Source organism: Crocuta crocuta, unplaced genomic scaffold (genome assembly GCF_008692635.1).
Source record: "Crocuta crocuta isolate KB4526 unplaced genomic scaffold, BGI_CrCroc_1.0 scaffold38, whole genome shotgun sequence".
Lineage (NCBI taxonomy): Eukaryota > Metazoa > Chordata > Mammalia > Carnivora > Hyaenidae > Crocuta > Crocuta crocuta.
In genome coordinates this window covers 6808726-6831352 of record NW_027532605.1, presented here as the reverse complement: position 1 = coordinate 6831352, position 22627 = coordinate 6808726, and the positions used below count along the sequence as shown (strand labels likewise).

Sequence of the window (22627 nt, the reverse complement as noted above, 5' to 3'; positions counted from 1 at the left end):
AGTTCGGGTTCGTGAGTAGGAGGCCTGTGTGGGGCTCTGTGCTGGCAGCATGGGGCCTGCTTGGGATTCTCTCTCTCCTGCCTCTGCCCTGCTCATGCGCTCTTTCTCTCCGAAAATAAATAAACACTTAAAAGGAAATTTTAAAAAAATTAATCCAGATGAATAGGGGAAGTTTAATGATGTATATGGTCAAATTTTTGACCTTTTGAAATGGAAAATTATAATATAAAATCATATTTATTCATATAAATGTTTTAGCAATTAACCAGCTCCCCTGCAATAAAGGAGGGTGGATGACACTGAGTGCCTTCTTATTCATGGGGGTAAGGGCTCTCATACTCATAGCCTTTTTTTCCCCCTGCTGAGTGAAAACTAAGTTGGCTGTGATGAGAAGGAGCCAGCATTGATGTTTTGCTGATGCCAAATATGACTGCATAAAGCTTTATTAAACAGGGTGTGGTTCGGTTGGGAGTTTTGCCTTTATTTTGAGTATGCAGTGTTTTTTTTTTTTTTAATTGAGTATGGAGTTTTAAGATAAATATCAGAAAGCAGGATTCCTGTAAAGCAGCCAGCCATTCATGCGGCCAGCTCTTGACTAGTCCAAGTATGATTTAGCAGATACCATCCAGGGGAAATGAAATTGAAATTGATAAATAAAAGTTAAAATAAGTATTTCATATTAAAACGTAGCTTTGTTCATAACAAAAAAGTGAAAGGCAGTTAAGTATTTTTTTTTGCTAGAATTTAAGTTGACTAGATGTTTAATGAGGAAATGAAATAATAAGGGTGATAGCATTTATTGAGGGCCTTCTGAGTATAACTCTATCCTGTGTTCTTCACAGAAACTTCAGTTTCTTCTCATTCTCTTTTACTGTATGCTCTTTCTTTACCTGACTCCTAAATGCTCTTGCTTCAGAGCTGTTTGGCTCTCTTCTTTCTGGAACTTCCCTGCATGAACCCATCTACTCTAAGTTGACATTCTCAATATGTTATCTCTGAGACAGAACTCTCCTCAGAGGTCCTGACTACCATTGATATCTAACAGATATTTCAGAGTATCATTGAGAATCCTTGGTTTTCCTGTAAATATTTAATCTGCCTTCTACTTCCCAACTCTTTAGGCTTTGTGTGTGTGTGTGTGCTGTAAATGAGTCTCCCATCTAGGCACTCCAGAGTGAAACCTGGATGACGTGTTTTAATCTTCCCTTTCCTCCATATTCCAGCCACCAGCTATTCCTGTTCATTCTACCCCAGATACTTTCCAAGTCTACCCACTCATCTCCTTCTCTACCCACCCTCCCAACCTAGGTCACGTATCATCTCCTCCCTTTGCTGCTGAAAGCCTCTTGCTTTCCTTATTCCATTTTGCTCCCCTCCCTCCTTAATTGTTTCTACAAAAGGCACCAAATTTAGTTTTCTTTATTAGATTGTGTCAATCTTTTGCTTAAAAAAACGCAAAGGCTTCAAGTGGATCTTATGGTAAAATCCAAGTTTTGCATTGGTTGACCGCCCCTGCTTGATTTAGTTCCTGCCAAGTTACATGTTTCACTCTTAGCTTGCTCTCCTGTCTCAGCCACACCTCTTTTCTTGAAATTCTTGGAGGTTAATTTCTTTCTTGCTGGGGGTCTTTGTCCCTCTGCCTGGGATGCTCCCATTCGCTTCTTCATGCCACTTCCTTATCCCACTTTTCTCACCATGCTCCCCTCCCCCAACTCAACAAACACTCCTTGGTGACCATCTAATCCTGTACATCTCCATTCATTTAGAAAGAAGTTTCCTTGCTACTGTATCTAAATGAGGTCTTTCCTCTTCCTTCTTTACAGAAAATTTCCTTTGATTTCTCATTATGTAAAGTAAGTCTTTCCCCTCCATTCCTTCAAGATAACTTTCCTTTATCTAAAGAAGTTTTTTCTTCTCCCTCTTCCCAAATAATCTCTTAGCCAATTGTTGGTTTCCTTCACAGCACTTGTAAGCATGACTGATTTTCTTGGTCAAGTTCTTTATTTTTCCCCAAAGGGAATGCAAACTCCACCGAGAGAAGGAACCGAGGTTGTTTTATTTATCTTGGTGTCCCCAGTGCCCAGCACTGTGCTCTATGTAGAAGAGTCATTCAAGCTGTTTCTTTTTCTGAATGAATAGGAAAAAACTAATGAAAAAGTCTCTTTTGCTTAAAAATTGGACTCTATTATTTTGTCTCCTGTTCATTTTATCCTGAAAGAAATGGAACAGCAATCCTCTTCTTTGGCCAGTATTGACTAGATTAATCCTCTGAAAAGAGAAATTTATTAGTCATTAAAAAAAATTGAAGCACAGTAGTTCTAAAACAAGATATGTTTTCAAAAAGGAAACATGTTAATGTGTAGAATTACAATACTTTAGAATTATATATTTTTTTTGTTTAGCATTCAGGATATAGAAAGTCTATAGTAGACCACACACAAAAAAACTACCCCAAAAAAACCCCAAATCAAAATAAAATGTCTGTCCCGGATTCTAGCCAGCACACATTTTTAACAGCTTTTTTGAGATGCAGTTGATACATAATAAACTGTATATATTTAAAGTACACAATTTGACGACAGATTTTTAAATGACATGTCACCCTGAAGTTGCCTTATAAGATGTTATTAGCATGGATAAACTATGTTGAATAATATATATATGTAAGAGTATCAAATGAATATAGAAGATAGATTATGCCCTCAGTGAATGGTTAAAAAAAAAACCTGTGGATAATAGCAGGAGAATGATTGTTCTTCGTAAATGATAGGTTATTTTTTATGCTTTGTGGAATTTAAAATCTTCTATTTGCTTTTGTATTTTAATAGGATGTTTCTTTTGGTGGGAGCACCCAAAGCAAACACTACCCAGCCTGGGATTGTGGAAGGAGGGCAAGTCCTCAAGTGTGACTGGTCTTCTCACCGTGGGTGCCAGCCAATCGAATTCGATGCCACAGGTAAATATTGAAGCAGTGGCCCTTTTTTTTTTTTTTTTTTTTTTTTTTACAAATAGTTTATTGTCAAATTAGTTTCCACATAACACCCAGTGCTCATCCCCACAAGTGTCCTCCTCCATGCCCATCCCCCCTCCCCCTACATCCATCAATTCTCAGTTTTTGTCAGCATTCAAGAGTCTCTCGAAAGGGAGAGAGGCAAACCATGAGTGGCCCCTTTTCTTAATGTATAGTATTTAGAATTTTACTCTTCTTCCCTTCCCTCCTGTTGGGGAGCAAGAATTCCTTTCTCTTTTAAAGGTCCTTCTAGCTGGACTAAGGATCAAATTGACAGCGGACAGATTAACAGGAGAAAGTCAAACTTCCTAGGTGAATGTATGGGTAACCCATACAGACAGGGAAATTCTGAAGACATTCAGGCAGACTGAGGAGAACTAAGGGAAAAGGGGGTAGGGGTCTGGGATTTCAGAGAAAAGGAATGCATTTTACGGAGTGATGATGAGAAAAGCAGACGTTTGATAATTAGATGTTTGCCCTGCCATACAGATGGGTCACTCATATAAGGTTTCTCTCTGTTCGTAAGCCTTATTCTGAGGAAAATACTCAATTTAGCTTCTGTGTGGTTAAGGGAGGGACAGAAGTTTCTTAAGTACACAGGATCTCAGGTGCCTTTACCTCAAAATAATCCGTATGCCAGAGTGGCACATTCTGGGGGAGGGGCCTATCCTAAACCCCTTCATTCCCCCCCATTTGATATTTTCTTAGTATCATTTAGTTTTTGAAAGAATTTACTTTAGCTTAAATATAACAACTTAATAAAACAGTGTATGTAAGCATTTCAGATCCCCAGGGAAAGTTACATGAAGACAAAAGACTTACATTATTTTTCCTACAATTTTGTCATATTTATAAGAGCCTTAAAATACATTATATTTTCATGCTTTGGATGTCTTCAGTTTCAAACTGACAGTGTCATTCTGGAGAAATCTGGAGAAATCTATTAAAATGTTTTTGTAACTCTTCTGAGAAGAAGGAGCAAGGCTTTTTGTCCTTTTCTTTGTCAGAATATTGAAGTGTGATTCACTGACAATTGTGCATCAACTCCCTAATCATGAAATAATCTAAACCTTGAGTTGTGCTACCAAAACCAGTTTAGGAATCTTTTGTATTCAGGTAGATTTGGTTGACTTAAAACAAATTCTTAACCAAAATTTATTGGATAAGTCATGCATTATGGCTTGGATAACATTAAAGTCTTAATTACAGGGACAAATTTCTGTGTCAGCCAAGACTGTGGTAAATAGGAGAAAAATAGCATGAGGAAAATGGGAAGAAAAAAGTTGAGTTTTACATTTGTATCAGTGAAATAAAGTATATATAATCCTGTACACATTTGTATTGGTGTATTTATCTACATTTGTGAAAACTTAGAGAATCTTCAAAGAAATAATGTGGCCTTTTTTGGGTAAAATAGTTTTATAAATTTTTTTAAACAATTTCGATTTGCTGGCTTTGAGAGAATATTTTAAGATAAGCCTAAAGACAACTAATTTTTTTTACATATTGTTGTTTCCTGCTAGTTCTAAAATACATTAGTTCTGGGAATTATAATATTAGTGAAACAGGAATCATGATGTAGACTGTTCCAGTTGACATTCTGATCAGTGCCAAAATGAGTGTCCATCATTAAGTTAACTCTTAATAGAAATCAGGTCACATATTCCTATTTGTTTTTTTCCATTTGAAATCATCTACATTAAACCCTGTTGTATTTTCCGTATATGGCTGACATTTGGAAAACCCCAAGAGTATGTAAATAGGCTCTATTTGACCACGAATGGAGAAACACCAATGATTCAGTATAATATGAGTCAGGGCATTTATATCTTCTAACAAAATAGGATAGTAATAAAATGAAACTGTACTTCAGTTTGATAGGTTGTACTGTTCAGATATATTTCTGTATTCTTCACTATAGGTTTTTATGCAGCACAAAGTTATTTACTGGTTTTTTGAAATTTGGCTTTATATACTGTTTTGTTTATTGAAAAATTAATATATGCACTTTGTAAAAAGATTTCAAAGAGTCCAAAAAGGGTATACAATGAAAAAGAGGAGTCTCTCACATCAGGCTGCTTAGAGGCAATTGTTCTAAACAATTTCTTTGATCGTTCTAGAATTTTCTTACTCCCATATACGTGTATATCCTTAAAAAAAAACTTCACAAATAAGAATATACTCAATATTTCTGTTAAGCACCGACTCCTCCCCACCCCTTCCAATAATATAAGTCTTATAGATTTTCATTTATATATGTATGTGTATATACATATGTGTATATATATATGTATATATGTGTATATGTATAGATTTTCATTTATATATGTTTGTGTATATATGTATATATGTATATATATGTATATGGATTTACCTCGTTCTTTGCAAAATACTGATGTATTTATTCTTTAGTATAGATAACCTAATTTATTTAACTTTTATTTCCTGTTGCTGGACATTTGTTTCTAATATTTTGTAATTATAAACACTGCAGTAGTGAAAAATATTATATGCATGTATTTGTGCAAATGTGTGAGTATGTTTGTTGAATAAAGTCCTAGCAGAGAATTTTTAAATATGTATATTTAAGGTTTTGATAGATGTGGCAAATTATTCCTGACAGAGGTTTACATTCCTCCAATTTTATACTTGGAGGAATTTTACAGTTCCTCCTTTTCTGACATCCATGACAATACCATTTATCACCATCTATTTATCTTTGTTAATTTTATATTGTAATTATCCTATATATTATGTAACTATATATATTTTATATGATTATATTAATTTAGATTCCTTTAATGGTAACATTAAATCACCTTTGCATTTGTTTATAAGCCATAGTATTCCTTTTCTTGTGCACCAGTGTTTTATATATTTGCTTATGTTTTCTATTGATTTATGACTTTAAGAAATGAATTTCAGTTGATGGCATTCCATCCTTTTGGTTGCTTACACCAAAATCTGGACACTATGTGTGACACTACATCTATCAGCAAATCAAAATCTTAACTGTTTCTTGTCATTCCGCTGCTAACGTCCTCGTCTAAGCCACCATTGTCTCCCACCTGGACTGTTGCCCTGGACCCCTGAGTGAGTAAGGGTACTTCCAGGAAAGAGATGGTACACTTAAATTGGGATAGNCCCACGAACTGCGAGATCATGACCTAAGCAAAAGTCGGACGCTTAACCGACTAAGCCACCCAGGCGCCCCGTGAAAGAACTGTTTTAAAAGAGTACTGTGCAAGGTCTCATTAAGATTGGGCCCCTTGCTCGAAGGTAGATGGGGAAGGGAGTGGGAAACAGAATTCAGAGGATTAGGTGGAGAGAGCCACAGGACTGGAGCTGTGGCTTTTGTCCAAGGACAGTAGCCAGTCCAGAGTAACCGGAAGGGAGGAGCATGGGAAAAAAAACACCCTGACTCACCCTCCTGCTTCCCTGTGATCCTGCATGTGCTCCCCACTGGTGGAATCCACGTGGGAGCCAGGGGACACAGCAGCCCGTGAGTTCATCCTGGTCAGCATCCTGGGCAGAGAGCAGGGTGGATAGGAAACCTGGAGGGCCAGGTGGAAGAGAGCCGGTACCTGTCACTGTTCTCCCCACCTCTGCCCTGGAGACCCCTGGACTGTTCTCTACAGCAGCCCGAGTGATGCTTTTAAAACATTCAGATTATAACACTTCTGTTCATATTCCACTGATGTCTTACCATCTGTCTTGTAGTAGCCGAGCGGTCCCTGAGTTTCCGCCCACTGTTTGCATCTTCAGCTTCCTCTTCTACTGTTCTCCTCTCCATTCTCTTTGCAGTGGCTCATAAACAAAAGACTCATTTCCACCTCATCTTTGCTTGGGCTCTTTTCTCTGCCCAAACATTGTTTTCTCAAATGTCCATTGGGCGTCCCCTCCACCCCTCCCTTCAAGAATTGCTCAGCTACTATCTTCTCAGTCATTCCCTGACCACCTTATTTAAAATTGTAATTGCCCCTTTCCCACTTTGTTCTCTGTCCTCTTTTCTGCTTTATTTTCCTGTGGAATACTCACATTGCTATGTAAGATATTTGTGTAAGGTAGTTAATGTCTCCTTTTCTCAGTTAGTTTGTATGTGCTCTGAGGACAGGTGTGTGTGTGTGTTAATCTGTTTTGTTCACTGCTGACGCCCTAGGGACTACAGCAGTGCCTGGTGCCTAGCACAAGTCGGGGCTCAATAAATTGAATAGGTGAATGAATGAATAGACCAGAAGAGCTTTTTCTATAGGGAAGAAATAAAGTTTTAGTTTTAGGTGTACAGATATGTATTTTTTTGTGTGTTCTCTTTTTTTCCTTATGATATTTTTATAATCATTTTGTATAACTTCTGAGACTTCCCTTGTAAAAGGAATATAGAAATTTAAGACTTCATGTTCTACATTAGAATTTTTGTCCAACTAGGTTTTGTTTTGTTTTGGTTTTTAGTTTAAGAAAAGAGGATGATATAGATTGCAATAAGCTAGTGAAAATAGTGTGTATCTAGGAAAGCACTCTCAGACTGTGTCTTGATGTGAAAGAAATGCTTATGATTTAAGTATCCCCTAAACTCGCCTTACACCTCTCCTGAGGAGCTCACTCCATCCAAGCCCACACACCTAAGCATCTCTGCACCACGAACGTCTTTTATCTTTTTCAGCATCTCAAGGGAGGTAGTGGCTTTTCTATCTGTCTTTCCCTCATCTCAGTCACATGTCAAGGGAGATAGGAGCTGAGCGGATTAGTGTGGTTTGTGGAGGCGAACTACCTGGGCTCAGACCCTGGTTCTGCACTTATAGCCTTTCAACTTACACTGTCTGTTGCTGCTGGCTCCCTGGTGCATTGTCCTCATCAGACCTGCTCCTGGGTATGTGTTCAACTGAATGAGTTAATACATGTGTGAGTTCAGACATGTAATGTGCTTAGTTGCAGCCCTTCACTTCTTTCTCTGTCCCTGCTCTACATTTGCCCTTTTTCTTTCATTCTTTTTTTTTTTTTAATATTTATTAGAATGAGGGAGAAAGTATGAGCTGGGGAGGGGCAGAAGGAGAAGAAGGAGAGAGAGAGAGAGAGAAAGAAAATCCCAAGGAGGCTCCTTGCTGTCAGCACAGAGCCCAGCAAGGGGCTCTATCTCATGATACCGAACTGTGAGATCATGACCTGAGCGAAGTCAAGAGTCAGACACTGTAACTGACCTAGCCACCCAGGTGCCCCTATTTTTTCGCCTTCCCTCCCCTCCCCCTTCCCCCTCCCCCCCTTTCTCCCCTTCCCCTCCTTCTCCCTCTTCCCATTCCCTTCCTCTGACTTTTCCTTTGTCTGACTTTTCAAACATTTTTCAATTGTTTCTGCCTGAAAAACTAATCAAAACAGCTTCTCCTTGAACATTCTCTCCTCTCAGTCATTTTTCTTTCTCCGTTTCTTCACATCCAGGATAATTAAATACACTTCATCACTTTCCATGTTCAGCCACTTCAGTCTGGCAACTCAGTAGTGGCTCTAACTGAAATCAATAGTAGTCACCTACTTCAGTGGACACTTTGGACCCCTCATCTTATTCGACCTTTTACAGTTCATCCCACTGACCATACCTTCCCTATTTTGAAGGACTGGACCTCTCATGTCCCCTTATTGTTCCTAACTTTCTTGGTGCTGTGGTGGTTTGCACTGTGACTCTTCTTCACTTACTTTATATTCGCTGTACATTGTGACGTCTTGAAAAGGAAACAGGTCTCGGAGTCAGACAGACTTGTCCAGCTTTGTCATTTTCCAATATTAGTTGTGAAAATTATCTACCTTTCCACATTCTGTAATACATTCCTGGGGGTGATCATTAAGAATTTAATTAGGGGGGCACTTGGGTGGCTTAGTCGGTTAAGCGTCCGACTTTCGCTTAGGTCATGATCTCGCGGTTCGTGGGTTCGAGCCCCGCGTCAGGCTCTGTGCTGACTGCCAGCTCAGAGCCTGGAGCCTATTTCAGACTCTGTGACTCCCTCTCTGTCTGACCCTCCCCTGCTCACGCTGTCTCTCTCTCTCTCTCCTAGAAATAAATAAAACATTTAAAAAATTTAAAAAAAAAAGAATTTAAATTAGGTAGTTTATCTGCTACTTTATTGTGTTTCTGGGTGCAGAGGAGAGTTTAATGCTTAAAAGGGCTCCATGCTCATGTTTCTAATATTATGGAAATAAAATTCATAAAATCATTTTTTTTAATTAGGTCTGGTTTATATGATGGTAGACATTATTACTGTTCATCAGGATCATGTTTCTAAAACTGGGAAAACCTTTGAATTTAGATATGCCCGTGTGACTTTTTCTAGCCAGTTAAACATAAATAGAAGTATATCATTTGTGGGTAGAAGGGTCAGGAGTTATTCTGCCTCTCCCCTTACCACATGCCATAGTGAGTAGTGATAGTTTAAACGATAGAACCTACCTCCATCAGCCTGGATCCTTGAGTGAGGAAGACGTGAAGCGTAGATGCTTACTAGTCTACACTGTATGTGTACAAAATAATTCCTTGTTATTTGTGACTAATAGATTTTAGGGATGCTTGTTATTCCAGCATAATGCAGCCTAACTGAATTAATACATACAGGGACAGTAACATTGAATGTTATCAATAGTCGGCTGTTGGAAAATGGTTACTGAAACTCTTTCCTACCTACATGACAATTTGATCTTGTTTTTTGATCTATTTTGCTGGATCCTGAGTGGTTAAGTGACTAGGTATCATTGCTTATTCTAAAAATGGTCCTGGGTGGGTAAACTGGATTTAGACTGGGAGAAATTATAAATAGACTGAAAGTACATGATGGGTTGCTGTGCATAGTTCTAGGGTTCCCTGAGTACAGTGATTTATAAATGGCATGTCCTTTGTGGGAATCCTGAAAGCAATGGTTGTGAAGTTAGTATAAGAGGTACCGCTCCTTTGGGGCATGAAGGTTTGAAGCTGGGGTAGGTGCTCTGTGCACTAGATCTTGTTTCTTCATGTCTGAGCTGTTACCCAGTGAGACAAAGAGAAGAGCTCCAAACAGCCGTATGTATGTACTGCTGCACGGGGAACGTCATGTAAACATTCTCATCAGGGAGGGATGTCTGCTTCTGTCCTATAACCTCTAAATAGGCTGGTGCTATGTGTGGCCTTTAGCAGGTTTGTGAGTCTGTAAGTTTAATTGAGCCTTGAGAAGCCTCCCTGATGATTTTTGCCACAACATTTGATATTAATAACTCTATGACGTATTTTAGGCTCCTTTATTTCCTGGGCTGTTTATCCTTAAGAAAACAATAGTGAATTTTAGCCCTTCCTGTAAAAAGAATGAACCTCAGCCAGCTCCACAATAGGGTGTTTTTTGCCGACCTAGAAATGCTTGGTGTTAAATAGTATATTGTGAACAGCCTTTACCAATTTCCCTCCTCTTCTGTTTTGTCAGGTTCTGCTATACAGGCCGACTTAGTGCCCAACTGCAGCTCTTTTTCTTCATTGAGCTAAAATTTACTTTTTTTTTTTTTCTGGTTATGTTATGATGTGGAAAGCTAGACTCAGCTCTCCAGGAGACAAATTTATTTCTGTTTGCCATCGTATGCTAGTGTATGGCGAGGTAGGTTATCTAGGTATAGGTATATAGGGTAGAATGCATGTGTGTGTGTTTTGTGTATAGATTTGGGTTCTTTGTGAAAAGCAATAAAAATTGAATGGTTAAATTTAACTAAACAGGAAGTTATTAGAAGGGTATTGATAATTCCCTAGTTTTCTAAAAAAATGGGCAGCAGAAGCTAGCAGAGGAACCATTGGTCCTGTGTTTTAACAGCTGCTGGAATGGCTGTTGCTGAGCATGGCATAACACCAAGAGAATAATTTCTTACCCATCCCTGCCTCTCTGCATCACTGGCTAGAGATTCAAAGCTTTTGTGGTAGTATTTGATGGCCTGAGTCTCCATCTCATGCCTGTGAAAGTCAGGAAAAGCCTGGCTTCTCCCACACAAATAAGAAATGATTAGATTATAAGCTTGTGTAAGGAACCAAACTTAGTGTCCTTCAAAAGAAGAAAAAATATAGAAGCAAGAGGGTGCCATTTTTTCTTTTTGGTTGGAAAATAAGGTAATAGCAAGAAAACATCCTTTGAGAATACATGGTGTATCTTCACAAAAAAAAAAAAACCCAAAAACCTCAAAATGAATGAAAGACCTAAACATAAGACAGGAAACAATCAAAATCCTCTAGGAGAAAGCAGGCAAAAACCTCTTTGACCTTGGCTACAGCAACTTCTTACCCAACTTCTTACTTGCCTCCAGAAGCAAGGGAAACAAAAGCAAAAATGAACTGTTGGGACCTCATCAAAATAGCAAAAAGCTTCTGTACAGTGAAGGAAACAATTAACAAAACTACAAGGCAACCGATAGAATAGGAGAAGATATTTGCAAATGACATATCAGATAAAGGTATCCAAAATCTGTAAAGAACTTGTCAAACTCAACACCCAAAAAACAAATAATCCAGTGAAGAAATGGGCTAAAGACATGAACAGACACTTCTCCAAAGAAAACATCCAGATGGCCAACCGACACATGAAAAAATGCTCATCACCCATCATCAAGGAAATACAAATCAAAACCACAATGAGATACTACCTCACACCTGTCAGAATGGCTAACATTAACAACTCCGGCAACAACAGATGCTAGTGAGATTGCAGAGGAAGAGGGTCTCTTTTGCACTGCTAGTGGGAATACAAACTGGTGCAGCCACTCTGGAATAAATATGGAGGTTCCTCAAAAAATAAAAAATAGAGCTACCCTATGACCTAGCAATTGCACTACTAGATATTTATCCAAGGGATACAAGCATGCTATTTCGAAGGGGCACATGCACCTCAATGTTTATAGCAGCACTATCAGCAATAGCCAGGGGTGCCCAGGTGGCTCAGTCAGTTAAGCGTCTGACTTTAGCTCAGGTCATGAACTCAATTTTGTGAGTTCAAGCCCTGCATCAGGCTCTGTGCTGACAGGTCAGAATCTGGAGCCTGCTTCAGAATCTGTTGTGTCTCTCTTTCTCTCTCTCTGTCTCTCTGTGCCCCTCCCTGCTCGTGCGCTCTCTCTCTCTCTCAAACATAAAGATTAAAAAAAATTAAAAATACAAAAACAATAGCCAAAGTATGGAAAGAGCCCAGATGTCCATTGATGGATGAATGGACGAAGAAGATGTGGCATATATATACAATGGAGTATTACTCAACAATCAAAAAGAATGAAATCTTGCCATCTGCAACTATGTGGATGGACTAGAGGGTATCATGCGCAGCGAAATTAGAGAAAGACAAATATCATATGACTTCACTCATATGAGGACTTTAAGATACAAAACAGATGAACATTAAGGGAAGGGGAGCAAAAATAATATAAAAAGAGGAAGGGGGACAAAACATAAGAGACTTACGTTAAACATGGAGAACAAACAGAGGGTTGCTGGAGCATTTGTGGGAGGGAAGATGGGCTAAATGGGTAAGGGGCATTAAGGAATCTACTCCTGAAATCATTGTTGCACTGTATGCTAACTAGCTTGGATGTAAATTAAAAAATAAATTAATTAAAGAATACATGGTATATCTATTACTGAGAGATAAATAATTTATGGACTAATTTTACTTTCGGTGTTTACCAAAGATGTACCTGCAGGCTTAGTGTATAAATTTATTGGAGGGTAGATTTCACTGTAGCTGGTCACATACATTAAGCCATGTAGTAGTAGCTAAGGAAGGAAGTCTGGGTTTTGGTTTTAAGATGGCATAACACTTAAAGAAAGTAAAGAAGCTTTTAAAGAAAAAGATAAATATGCTTAGTGTGCTTTCCTTCCTACCCCAGGGCATGATTTTGGGCAGTTGGAGAGGAGGGAAGATTTCAAAAATATTTTTGGAAGACCAATATACATTTATTTTATTTTAACTCTGAGTGGTAAACACAAATACATTTATACTGAAATAAAGAAGGCATAACTGGGAAGTACAGAACTCTGCCTGGTGCCTTTGAGGAAGGCTTCCCAGATCATTTGGTGACATATGCGCTAGCTAATGAAAAAGGACGTGTAGAATTGACCAGATGTAGACGAGAGTTACAAGTAGAGGAAACAGTATGTGCATAGATTAGTAAAAGATGTTTATGAATGAAAAGTAATTCTGTGTGACCCACATATGTGGAATCTGTATATGAGTATAAAGTTTCTATGTATAGTGTGAGGGGCATAAGGCATTGAGGGCATGATAAGAAATGAAAGCGGAAGTAAGCTGAGGAAACATCTAAATGAATTTTAAAAGGTACTCTAGGGCACCTGGGTGTCTTAGTTGGTTAAACATCTTTGACTTTGGCTCAGGTCATGATCTGATCATTCTTGAGTTCAAGCCCTGCGTAGGGGTCTGCACTGACTGTATGGAGCCTGCCTAGGATTCTCTCTCTCCCACACTCTCAGCTCGTCCCCGGTCCCCACTTCCTCTTTCTCTCAATATGAATACAAAAACTTAAAAAAAAAAAAAAAAAGATCTAGCAGTCAACCCAAATCCATTGACTGTAAAGTCTAACACGTAGAACAAATACCGTATTAAAAATGAAAGGATATAGATCTCAGTGGGTAGACCTTGGTTCCTTGTCAAACTAAGTATATTTGACATGAACATTACCTAGAAAATAACACTTTCAGTACCTGTTGTATTAATTTTACTAGTCATTATTTTTAGTAAAATTTTATACGGTCTATGAAATAATGAGTATTACCCTGAATATCTTCAAAATATCATACATACTGCCATTTAAACAATAAGGGAAAATGTATGGTTCTATGATTAAAAGATAATTTAGTAGAAAATTCAGTGCAAGATGGCAAGCTTAATTGCTACTGTGATTTTTGAATACTTATGTATTATTGAGCCTGCAGGAACAAAAGGAAACCTCAGTTTAAAATTTGTTATCTCTTAGGTTTGTGAAGTTTTGTTGTCAAACATGTTGAGTACTTTTTTTTAAGCTATTGACTTTTGTTTCTCATCTTTTTGTTGTTGTTAACTTCTAAACATAACCTTTATTGCATTTCTAGTTGTGTTTTTTTGTACAACTTTTTCTTTTTCCTGCTGATTTTCTTGACTTCGTATGTAAATGGAGCCAAAACTAGGATGTAAAAGCCTAGTGTCTTTCAAATATTTTACATATTTGTATAGTGATTGAAATAGTACAATTGGATTTTGTTTTAATTAATTTTTTTTTTGAGACCACATAAGCAAGGGAGAGAGGTAGAGGGAAAGAGAGACTGAATCTTAAGCAGGGCTTAAGATCAACACGGGGCTTGATCCCACAACCTTGGGATCATGACCTGTGCTAAAATCAAGAGTTGGATGGATGCTCTACTGACTAAGCCACCCAAACACCCTGGTATCTTGAATTTTTAAACCCCTTTGATCTAGTGGCTGAAAACCATTCCTAGATTTTAACCAAGGTCTGCATAATGGTTGAAACTGATTTTTCCCTAAATTGACAGAATAGTATGAACTATTAAACCACTGTGGAATTACTGAAAATGAAAGGTCATTTTAGGGCATGGTTTGTCTGACGTGAAGATGTTTGATATGTAGAAAACACAGTTAATTTATCTGAATATGGATGTGGGAAAGTAAGACTTGAGAAAGGATTAACGTATACTTTAAGATTAATGTATCTTAGGAGGTAAAAATATTCTAAAATTTATTATATTGAGATACAAAACAATATCAAGAATATTCATGTAGCAGGCTAGATGTAGTCTGTTTCTCAATTTTGTCTTTATGCCCAAATTAGTTTCTTATTGTTCTTATTGTTGTCATAACAACTTGCTTTAAACTTGGTGGCTTGAAATAGCACAAGTTTATTATCTTCAGTTCTGGAGGTCAGATGTCCAAAATGCTAATTGGCTTAAATCAGTTTTTGGCAGTGCTGCCTTCCTTCTAGAGGTTCTAGGGGAGATTTTATTTTCCTACCTTTTCCAGCTTCTAGAGGCCTCTTGCATTACTTGGCTTGTAGTTCCTTCCTCCGTCTTAAATGCCAGCAGTGGGTCATATGTCTTTCTCAGGCTACATCATCTGACACAGACTCTTGTGCCTCCTCCTGTGATTACATTAGACCTACTACAATAATCCTGAGTAATCGTCCACTTCCGAGTTCCTTAATTTAATCCTATCTGCAAAGTCCCTTTTGCCATGTAAGGACATAGTCATGTGTAAAGTTCTGGGGATTAGGACACGGACATCCTTGGGCATGGGAGCATTACTCTGTTACCACAGTGCCCTTTTCTATATTTTTTGTTTGATACTGGTTATACTGCAGGCTGCTTTAGGGCAAGAGGCGTGCTTACGTAAGTGGGTCTCGTTCCCTCTTTTCTTTTTGTTTTTGCTTTGTGGGTATGAGGAATGCAAATTTGACTTAGAAGAGGTAGGCTCGGGTTCTGGCTCTGACCCTCATTAGATGAGACCTTGGACAGGTGACTTACTTTTGCCAGCCTCAGTTTTTCCCATTTGTTAAATAAACATAATACTTACCCCTACGGGTTGTCGTGGATATCAGATGAGATGCCTGAAGGTATTTTATAAAAAAAAGAAGAGGTACACAAGTGAAGAAAGGGTTGAGATCATGCCCAGACAACAGCTGTGGGGAAGTGAGTAATTATGGAAAATGAAAGAAATAAAGATAATTGTAGATATTCTTAAGTGGATTAAATCTGGGTTTGCATTTTAACCTGTTATGGTGACATTTGGAAAAATCCTCTTCTTGCTTTCCTTTTCTATGAAGCAGATGTTACAAACAGACTGATTATTGCCCAGTTTCCTCAATGATGAGTCTTTTCCGAAAAGATTACGCTGATGATCTGCACCGAGGGGGGAAAACCTGGCCAAAGTCTCTGTTTAGAAACATGGGCTTTCCTATGTGATTGTTAAATATGTCCCTTAAAAAAAGGAAAAGCTTCTACATTTGTATTCCAAATTCAGTGAATGAATGTCACCTCTCACTAACAGTATCTGACCTAGAGAAGGTCAGAAGTCAGGTTACTCCCCTGTCTACCCAAAACAGTTTGCTGGAACACTTAGCACTTATTCCCAGAAGGGCCTGGCTCTGGGCTGTGGGCAAACCCACAAACTGGCCTTGCTGGTTCTCTGGTCAAGAAAAATGCTGTGGAATATTTTCTAGATATTACTACACTTTGTATTTAATAGCAAGTAGAAAACTTTTAGCTGCTTTCTGGCCTCTGTGCCCCTCAATTTCTAATTCATTGCTATTAAAATAATCAGGCTGTCTCAAAAACTGCTTAAGTTTGACTTTGTCTTTGTACATTTTCTTTCAGAGTTGTATCTGTGTTTCTCTACAGTTGTGATGGGACTACAGATTAGGAAGTTAAAAACACAAAAAGAGCCCCTACCCTTGTTAATACAAAATAAATTTAAGGAATTTTTTTTAAGTAGGCTCTAGTCACAATGTGGGGCTTGAACTTGTGGCCCCCGTATTAAGAGTCACATGCTGTGTCCACTGAGCCAGGCAGACACTCCCAGGAGTTTTTGTTTTGTGAATGAAGCTGTTTCTCCTGGCATAACCGTCATCCCTTGATTCAGAATTCTGTACCGGGAGAGCTGGGAGGCAACCTAAAAATCAGTTAATCGAATTCTTTTATTACTAGTCAACTAATACTCATGCATGCAGTTAGTTGTTATTTTAACACTTTCAATGTTTCACCAAAACTAAATTCATACAATTCTTTAAAATCCATCTTTTCCCTGGCTCACTTTGACCTGACTCATTATTTTAAGACTTAAATTTGACTTGGCTTTTTTATTTTTCTTTTTTTAAAATCTTCAGTAAAGAGTTAAATGCTTTCAGGATCCTTCCTTCTCATCTCTAGGAGGAAACAAACCAGCATTGATAAAGCAATGGATGTTTTCAAAGGGCTTGTATTCTTTGTGCTGGCTCCTGAATCAGAATTACTCATGGAAGGAGAAGGGTATTGCGAGTCTCTGTTCCTTGTGGTACTCGAAAGTCAGTAAATAAATAAATACCAATCTCAGAGAAACAAGCTTCATCATGTTTTCTTCTGTCTTTACTTTTGCCTCTCTTCCTGTTTGCTTTTGGAGAACAATTACATTTAATTTTATGCAAAAGATGTTTCTTGACACCCTGTGTGAATTAGTAACACTTTCTCATGTTCATAGATTGTGATTTCAAACACAATTTTTTTTTTATATTCACATACAATTAGTTTTTCAGTTGTCTGTAACTCCAAACACTTAGGTTAGGGAATTTTATCTCACGTTTTAAGTGAATACAATTATGCTTCTAGAGAATTTTAAAGACATTTTGAAGTTTATAAAGCAAATCACCCTTCCATTAATACTAGTAGCTAACTGCTACATATTATCTATCAGAGTTTCTTAAAGTGAGAAACTGTAGGGGCGCTTGGGTGGTTCAGTTGGTTAAGTGTCTGACTTTGGCTCAGGTCATGATTTTGCAGTTTTTTTTTTTTTAATTTTTTTTTAATGTTTATTTATTTTTGAGAAAGAAAGACAGAGTGCAAGCAGGGGAGGAGCAGAGAGAGAGAGGGAGACACAGAATCCGAAGCAGGCTCCAGGCTCTGAGCTGGCAGTCAGCACAGAGCCTGATGCGGGGCTCGAACCCACGAACCGCGAGATCATGACCTAAGCGAAAGTCGGACGCTTAACCGACTAAGCCACCCAGGCGCCCCTGCAGTTTTTAAATTTGAGTCCCCTGTCGGGCTCTGTGCTGACAGCTTGAAACCTGGAGCCTGCTTTGGATTCAGTTTCTCCCTCTCTCTCTCTGCTCCTCCCCTGCTTGCACTCTGTCTTTCTTTCTCAAAAATAAATAAACATTAAAAAAAAAAAGCAACTGTATTTTGTTACTAAGTCCAATCATTAACCCCCATTTTGGTCTTCAGTAGTATCTAGAATTTTGATTAAAAAAATTGTTTTAATGTTTTATTTATTTTTGAGAGAGAGAGAGAGAGAGAGTGTGAGAAGGGGAGGGTCAGTGAGAGAGGGAGACACAGAATCTGAAGACAGGCTCCAGGCTCTGAGCTGTCAGCACAGAGCCCGATGCAGGGCTCAAACCCACAAGCTGTGCGATCATGACCTGAGTTGAAGTCTGTAGCTCAGCTGACTGAACCACCCAGGCGCCCCTGTTCTTTTTCTTGATCTGTTACCCTACTAATGCATCTGTTTGTTTGTGTTCATTTTGAAAAGAGGTCTTTATTATGTATACGTTTTTGGTCAGTGTTGCGGCTACCTTTGCACTTAACAAGTTTGTTGTTTGCTTTTAAAAACAGCTTTATTGAGATCTAATTTACCACAGAATTCACCTGTGTACCGTTTTTAAGTGTACAGTTCAATGAATTTTACTGTATTTATAGTTTTACAGATATAATCGAATTCCAGAGCGTTTATTTCACCTTAAAAAGAAAAACCTCACGTTCATTATCAGCCACTCTCCCATTTGCACCCCTAGCCCTAAGCAACCACAAATCTACTTTCTATGTCTATATATATCACTTCTCTGGATATTTTATATAAATAGAATGATACACCATGGGGTCTTTTGTGTCTGGCGGTTCATCCACATGTGTAAATGCTCCTTTCCTGTTTATTGCCCGGAAGCATTCCTTGATTCCTTCCTTGTTTATCCTTTCACCAGTAAATGTACGTTTGGGTTGTTTCTACTTTTTGGTTCCTGTAAACAATGCTGCTATGATCATTCACGTACAGGACTTTGGGCATGTGTTTTCATTTTTCTTGGATGAATACCTATGAGTGGAATTGCTAGGTCATATAGTAACTCTGTGTTTAACTTTTTAAGAACCTGCGAAACGATTTTAAAAATTGGCCACACCAGATTTCCATTCCTGCTAGCACTGTGTGAGGATTCCAGTTTCTCCACATCCTTATGGGTAGATGTTATTTTATCTTTTCTTAAATTGCAGCCATCCTAGTGAGTGTGAAGAGGCATTTCATTGGGATTTTGATTTGTATTGACCTGATGGCTAATGATGTTGAGCGTCTTTTCATGTACTTGTTGGGCATGTGTTTATCTCCTTCATAGAAATATTTATTCAAGTTCCTTGTCTATTTTTAACTGGGTTTTAAAAAAAATCTTTAGTTGCAAGGAAAAGGGTTTGTAATTGTGTATGTGTATGTGTGTGTGTGTGTGCATTGTGGATACAAGTCTCCTTTTGAAAATAGGCTTTGTTGATATTTTCTCACATTCTGTGGTTTCCCTTTTCACTTTTCTTTATGATGTTTTTTGAAGCTCAGAATTTTAAAATTTTGATTAAGTCTAAATTATTAACCTTTTATCTCTTGGACTTTGGTTTCCTAGATCTTGCCTTATCTAAATTTGAAGGTTTATTCCTGTTTTCTTATAGCATTCTATAGGTGTAGCTCTTACCTTTAAGTCTGTGATCTGTTTTTATTTTGTTTTGATATGGTTTAAGATAGGGTTCTTCATGAATCTTTTTACCTATAAAAGGCTATCCAATTGTCCCAGCACCATTTGTTGAAAATATTATTTCTTTCTCATTGAATTTTCTTGGCACATTAAAAAAATCAGTTGACTGTAAACGTAATAGTGCCATTGATGTTAAAAGATGCTATATGTATTATTAAAACATGCTGTTCATTTTAAGTCACCATTAACTATAATACGCAGATTTCAAAGATGTTAATAGCATCTTAATATTTGCAGTTCCAAACCAGTACATTATTTATTTATTTGTTTATTTATTTTTTACAAATAGTTTATTGTCAAATTGGTTTCCATATAACACCCAGTGCTCATCCCCACAAGTGCACTCCTCCATGCCCATCTTCCCCCTTTCCCCCGACATCCATCAGTCCTCAGTTTGTTCTCAGCATTCAAGAGTCTCTCATGGTTTGCCTCTCTCCCTTTCCCCCAACATTCCCCCCTTCTTCTCCCCCATGGTCCTCAGTTAAGTACATTATTTTATAATAGCATTAGGCTACAAATAACCAGCACTGTGTGACCACCTCTTCATTGTTTTCTCTCACATTTCTTTTATAGCATTTGTGAGTTTCTGGAAGTATCTTATATAATTATTTGTTTATTATTTCTCTCCCTTGAAAGCAGGAGCCTTCCCTGTCTCATTTACTGCTACATTCCTTGCATTTATACATAAGAGATACCATAATTTTTTTAAATGAATGATCAGAGATTTACTCCTCTGGCCTGTTAATTTTCACATAAATAAGTAAACAATAATTGCAGTTTTCTTTGAGGCATATTTGTTGCATGAAGTGCAACTGAGCAAAAAGTGATGTTTGAGGTTATAAGCTACTTAAAGAAGCCTCTAGATTGTCTGTTTTATTAAAGGATGACTGTAGGGTGGCAGTGTTTTGGTTTGGTTTTATTGAAGGACAATTGATCTATAATATTAGTTTCAGATATATAATGACATATACAATATAACGTATATGTTGCAAAATGATCACTACAGTAGGATTAGTTACTATCTGTCACCATACATAGTTACAGAACCTTTTCCCCCCTGTTTTGAGAGGTTTTAAGATCTATTCTCTGAGTAACTTTAAAATACACAATACAGGGGCGCCTGGGTGGCTTNAAAAAAAAAATACACAATACAGATTTGTTTATATATTATTTTTTATTATTATTTTAATACAAGTTTGCTAACATATAGTGTATACAGTGTGCTTCTAGCTTTGGGAGTAGATTCCCATGATTTATCACTTACATACAACACCCAATGCTCATCCCAACAAGTGCCTTCCTCAATGCCCACCACCCATTTTCCCTTCTCCCCCGCACCTCCATCAACCCTTGTTCTTTGTATTTAAGAGTGTCCTATGGTTTGCCTCCCTCTCTATTTGAAACTTTTTTTCCCCTTCCCTTCCCCCATGGTCTTCTGTTAAGTTTCTCAAATTCCACATATGTGTGAAAACATATGATACCTGTCTTTCTCTGCCTAACTTACTTCACTTAGCATAATACCCTCCAGTTCTATCTGTGTTGTTGCAAATGGCAAGATTTCATTCTTTCTCATTGCCAAGCAGTATTCCATTATATATATAAACCACATCTTCTTTATCCATTTCAGTTGATGGACATGTGGGCTCTTTCCATAATTGACTATTGTTGAAAGCACTGCTATAAATATTTGGGTACATGTGCCCCTATGGATCAGCACTTCTGTACAATACAGTATTATTAACTATAGATTCTGTATATTACACCATGATTCTGTATATTACACCATGATTCTGTATATTACATTGTGTGCATAGTCACTTTTTTTCTTGAGCAAAGAATAAGTCTCTCAGGGACCTAATAATTTAATTATTCATAGACTCTTATAATTATGAATAGAAACCAAATGATTAAAAACAAGTAACTTCCAAATAGTTTATTGCCTTGCTTTTCTTATGCTTTAACTTTCTTTTTGGCTTTGGCCTTTTCAAAATAGATGACATAATCTTGTTGCTCCAAAGGATATTCTTTATGTATGGAAGGAAGAAACAAACAAACAGAATTGGCTCTAAGGTGATAAGGTAATTTTGTCTTAAAAAATCATCCCCTCTGGAGCAAGTTGAATGTTTGACAGTGTCTTTTGAAACATCCTGAGGAAATGAGAAGAAATGAGAAGAGTTGGCCACTAATCGGGGGACAGAATCTAAAGTTTGCTCTGCTCAATATGCTCCTGTCCTCAAGTATTCAATCATGGGAATCTGATAAAATGCAACTGACAGATTTTAAAAGCTGGCAAAAGAAGACATTAAATTTTCAAGCCTCTGGTGATTTACTTGCTAAATAATGTCAAGTTTATCTGGAACATTTTCCTCTAGGTATTTTTGAAAGTGATAATACTGAGTTTTATGCCACTTTATTTAATACAGGGCAGTTTCTTACTTTCACCATGTGTGAGACACTCTTTTCCCCTTTAGTTTATTTGGGAGATCAGAGCTAGTCTTCCAAGGTATTTCACAGAACTATGGATAGAAATCTTTGTGTTTTCTTGACTGTTGCCTGAGGAGGCATTTCTTTCGTCACTGCAGCATCTGCAGTTGTCTGTGTCTCATTTCCCTTCCAAGGTCGGTGGCATGGGCCAAGCAGCCTCTGACATTTCAGAATCACTTGAAATAGTGACTTCAGGGCTGTGACTCAAAATATTTACCTCACTCAGGCCTTAGAATAGCTGCCAGTTTTCGCCAGGTTATGAATGAACTCCTTGTCAGTTTGTTCAGAGAGCACACTTTACTTTCCCTCCACCCCCCTTCTTTGTTCATACTTCCTCTGAGCAAATCTTCTGAGCAAATCCTTCCTCTGAGCAAACCGCCTGAATCAAGTATTTCAAGACTTGGTCTCTGGGAAAAGAGTTCAGATTGATAAAGGAAAACTTCCTGTTTAGGAAACTTCTGAAAAATTTGGTAATCTGAGGTTGTGACCTTGTTGAAACTCAAGGCATTTAATGGGTAATACATGTTTCCTTGAGGACTGTTGCCTAAATTTTGGATCCCTATGTATGCCAATGCATTATAACCAAATATATTTTATTGGTTTTGTTTGGTAATATAATTGAAA

General features: G+C 37.7%; 1 protein-coding gene across 1 annotated transcript in view; it reads left to right on the top strand.

Annotated features, from left to right (window-relative positions):
* Positions 1-22627, top strand: part of ITGAV (integrin subunit alpha V) — a 93762-nt gene that overhangs the window by 9036 nt on the left and 62099 nt on the right. Inside the window, 1 exon segment of the mRNA XM_077780265.1 lies at positions 2829-2956. Coding sequence (XP_077636391.1) covers positions 2829-2956 — 128 coding nt within the window.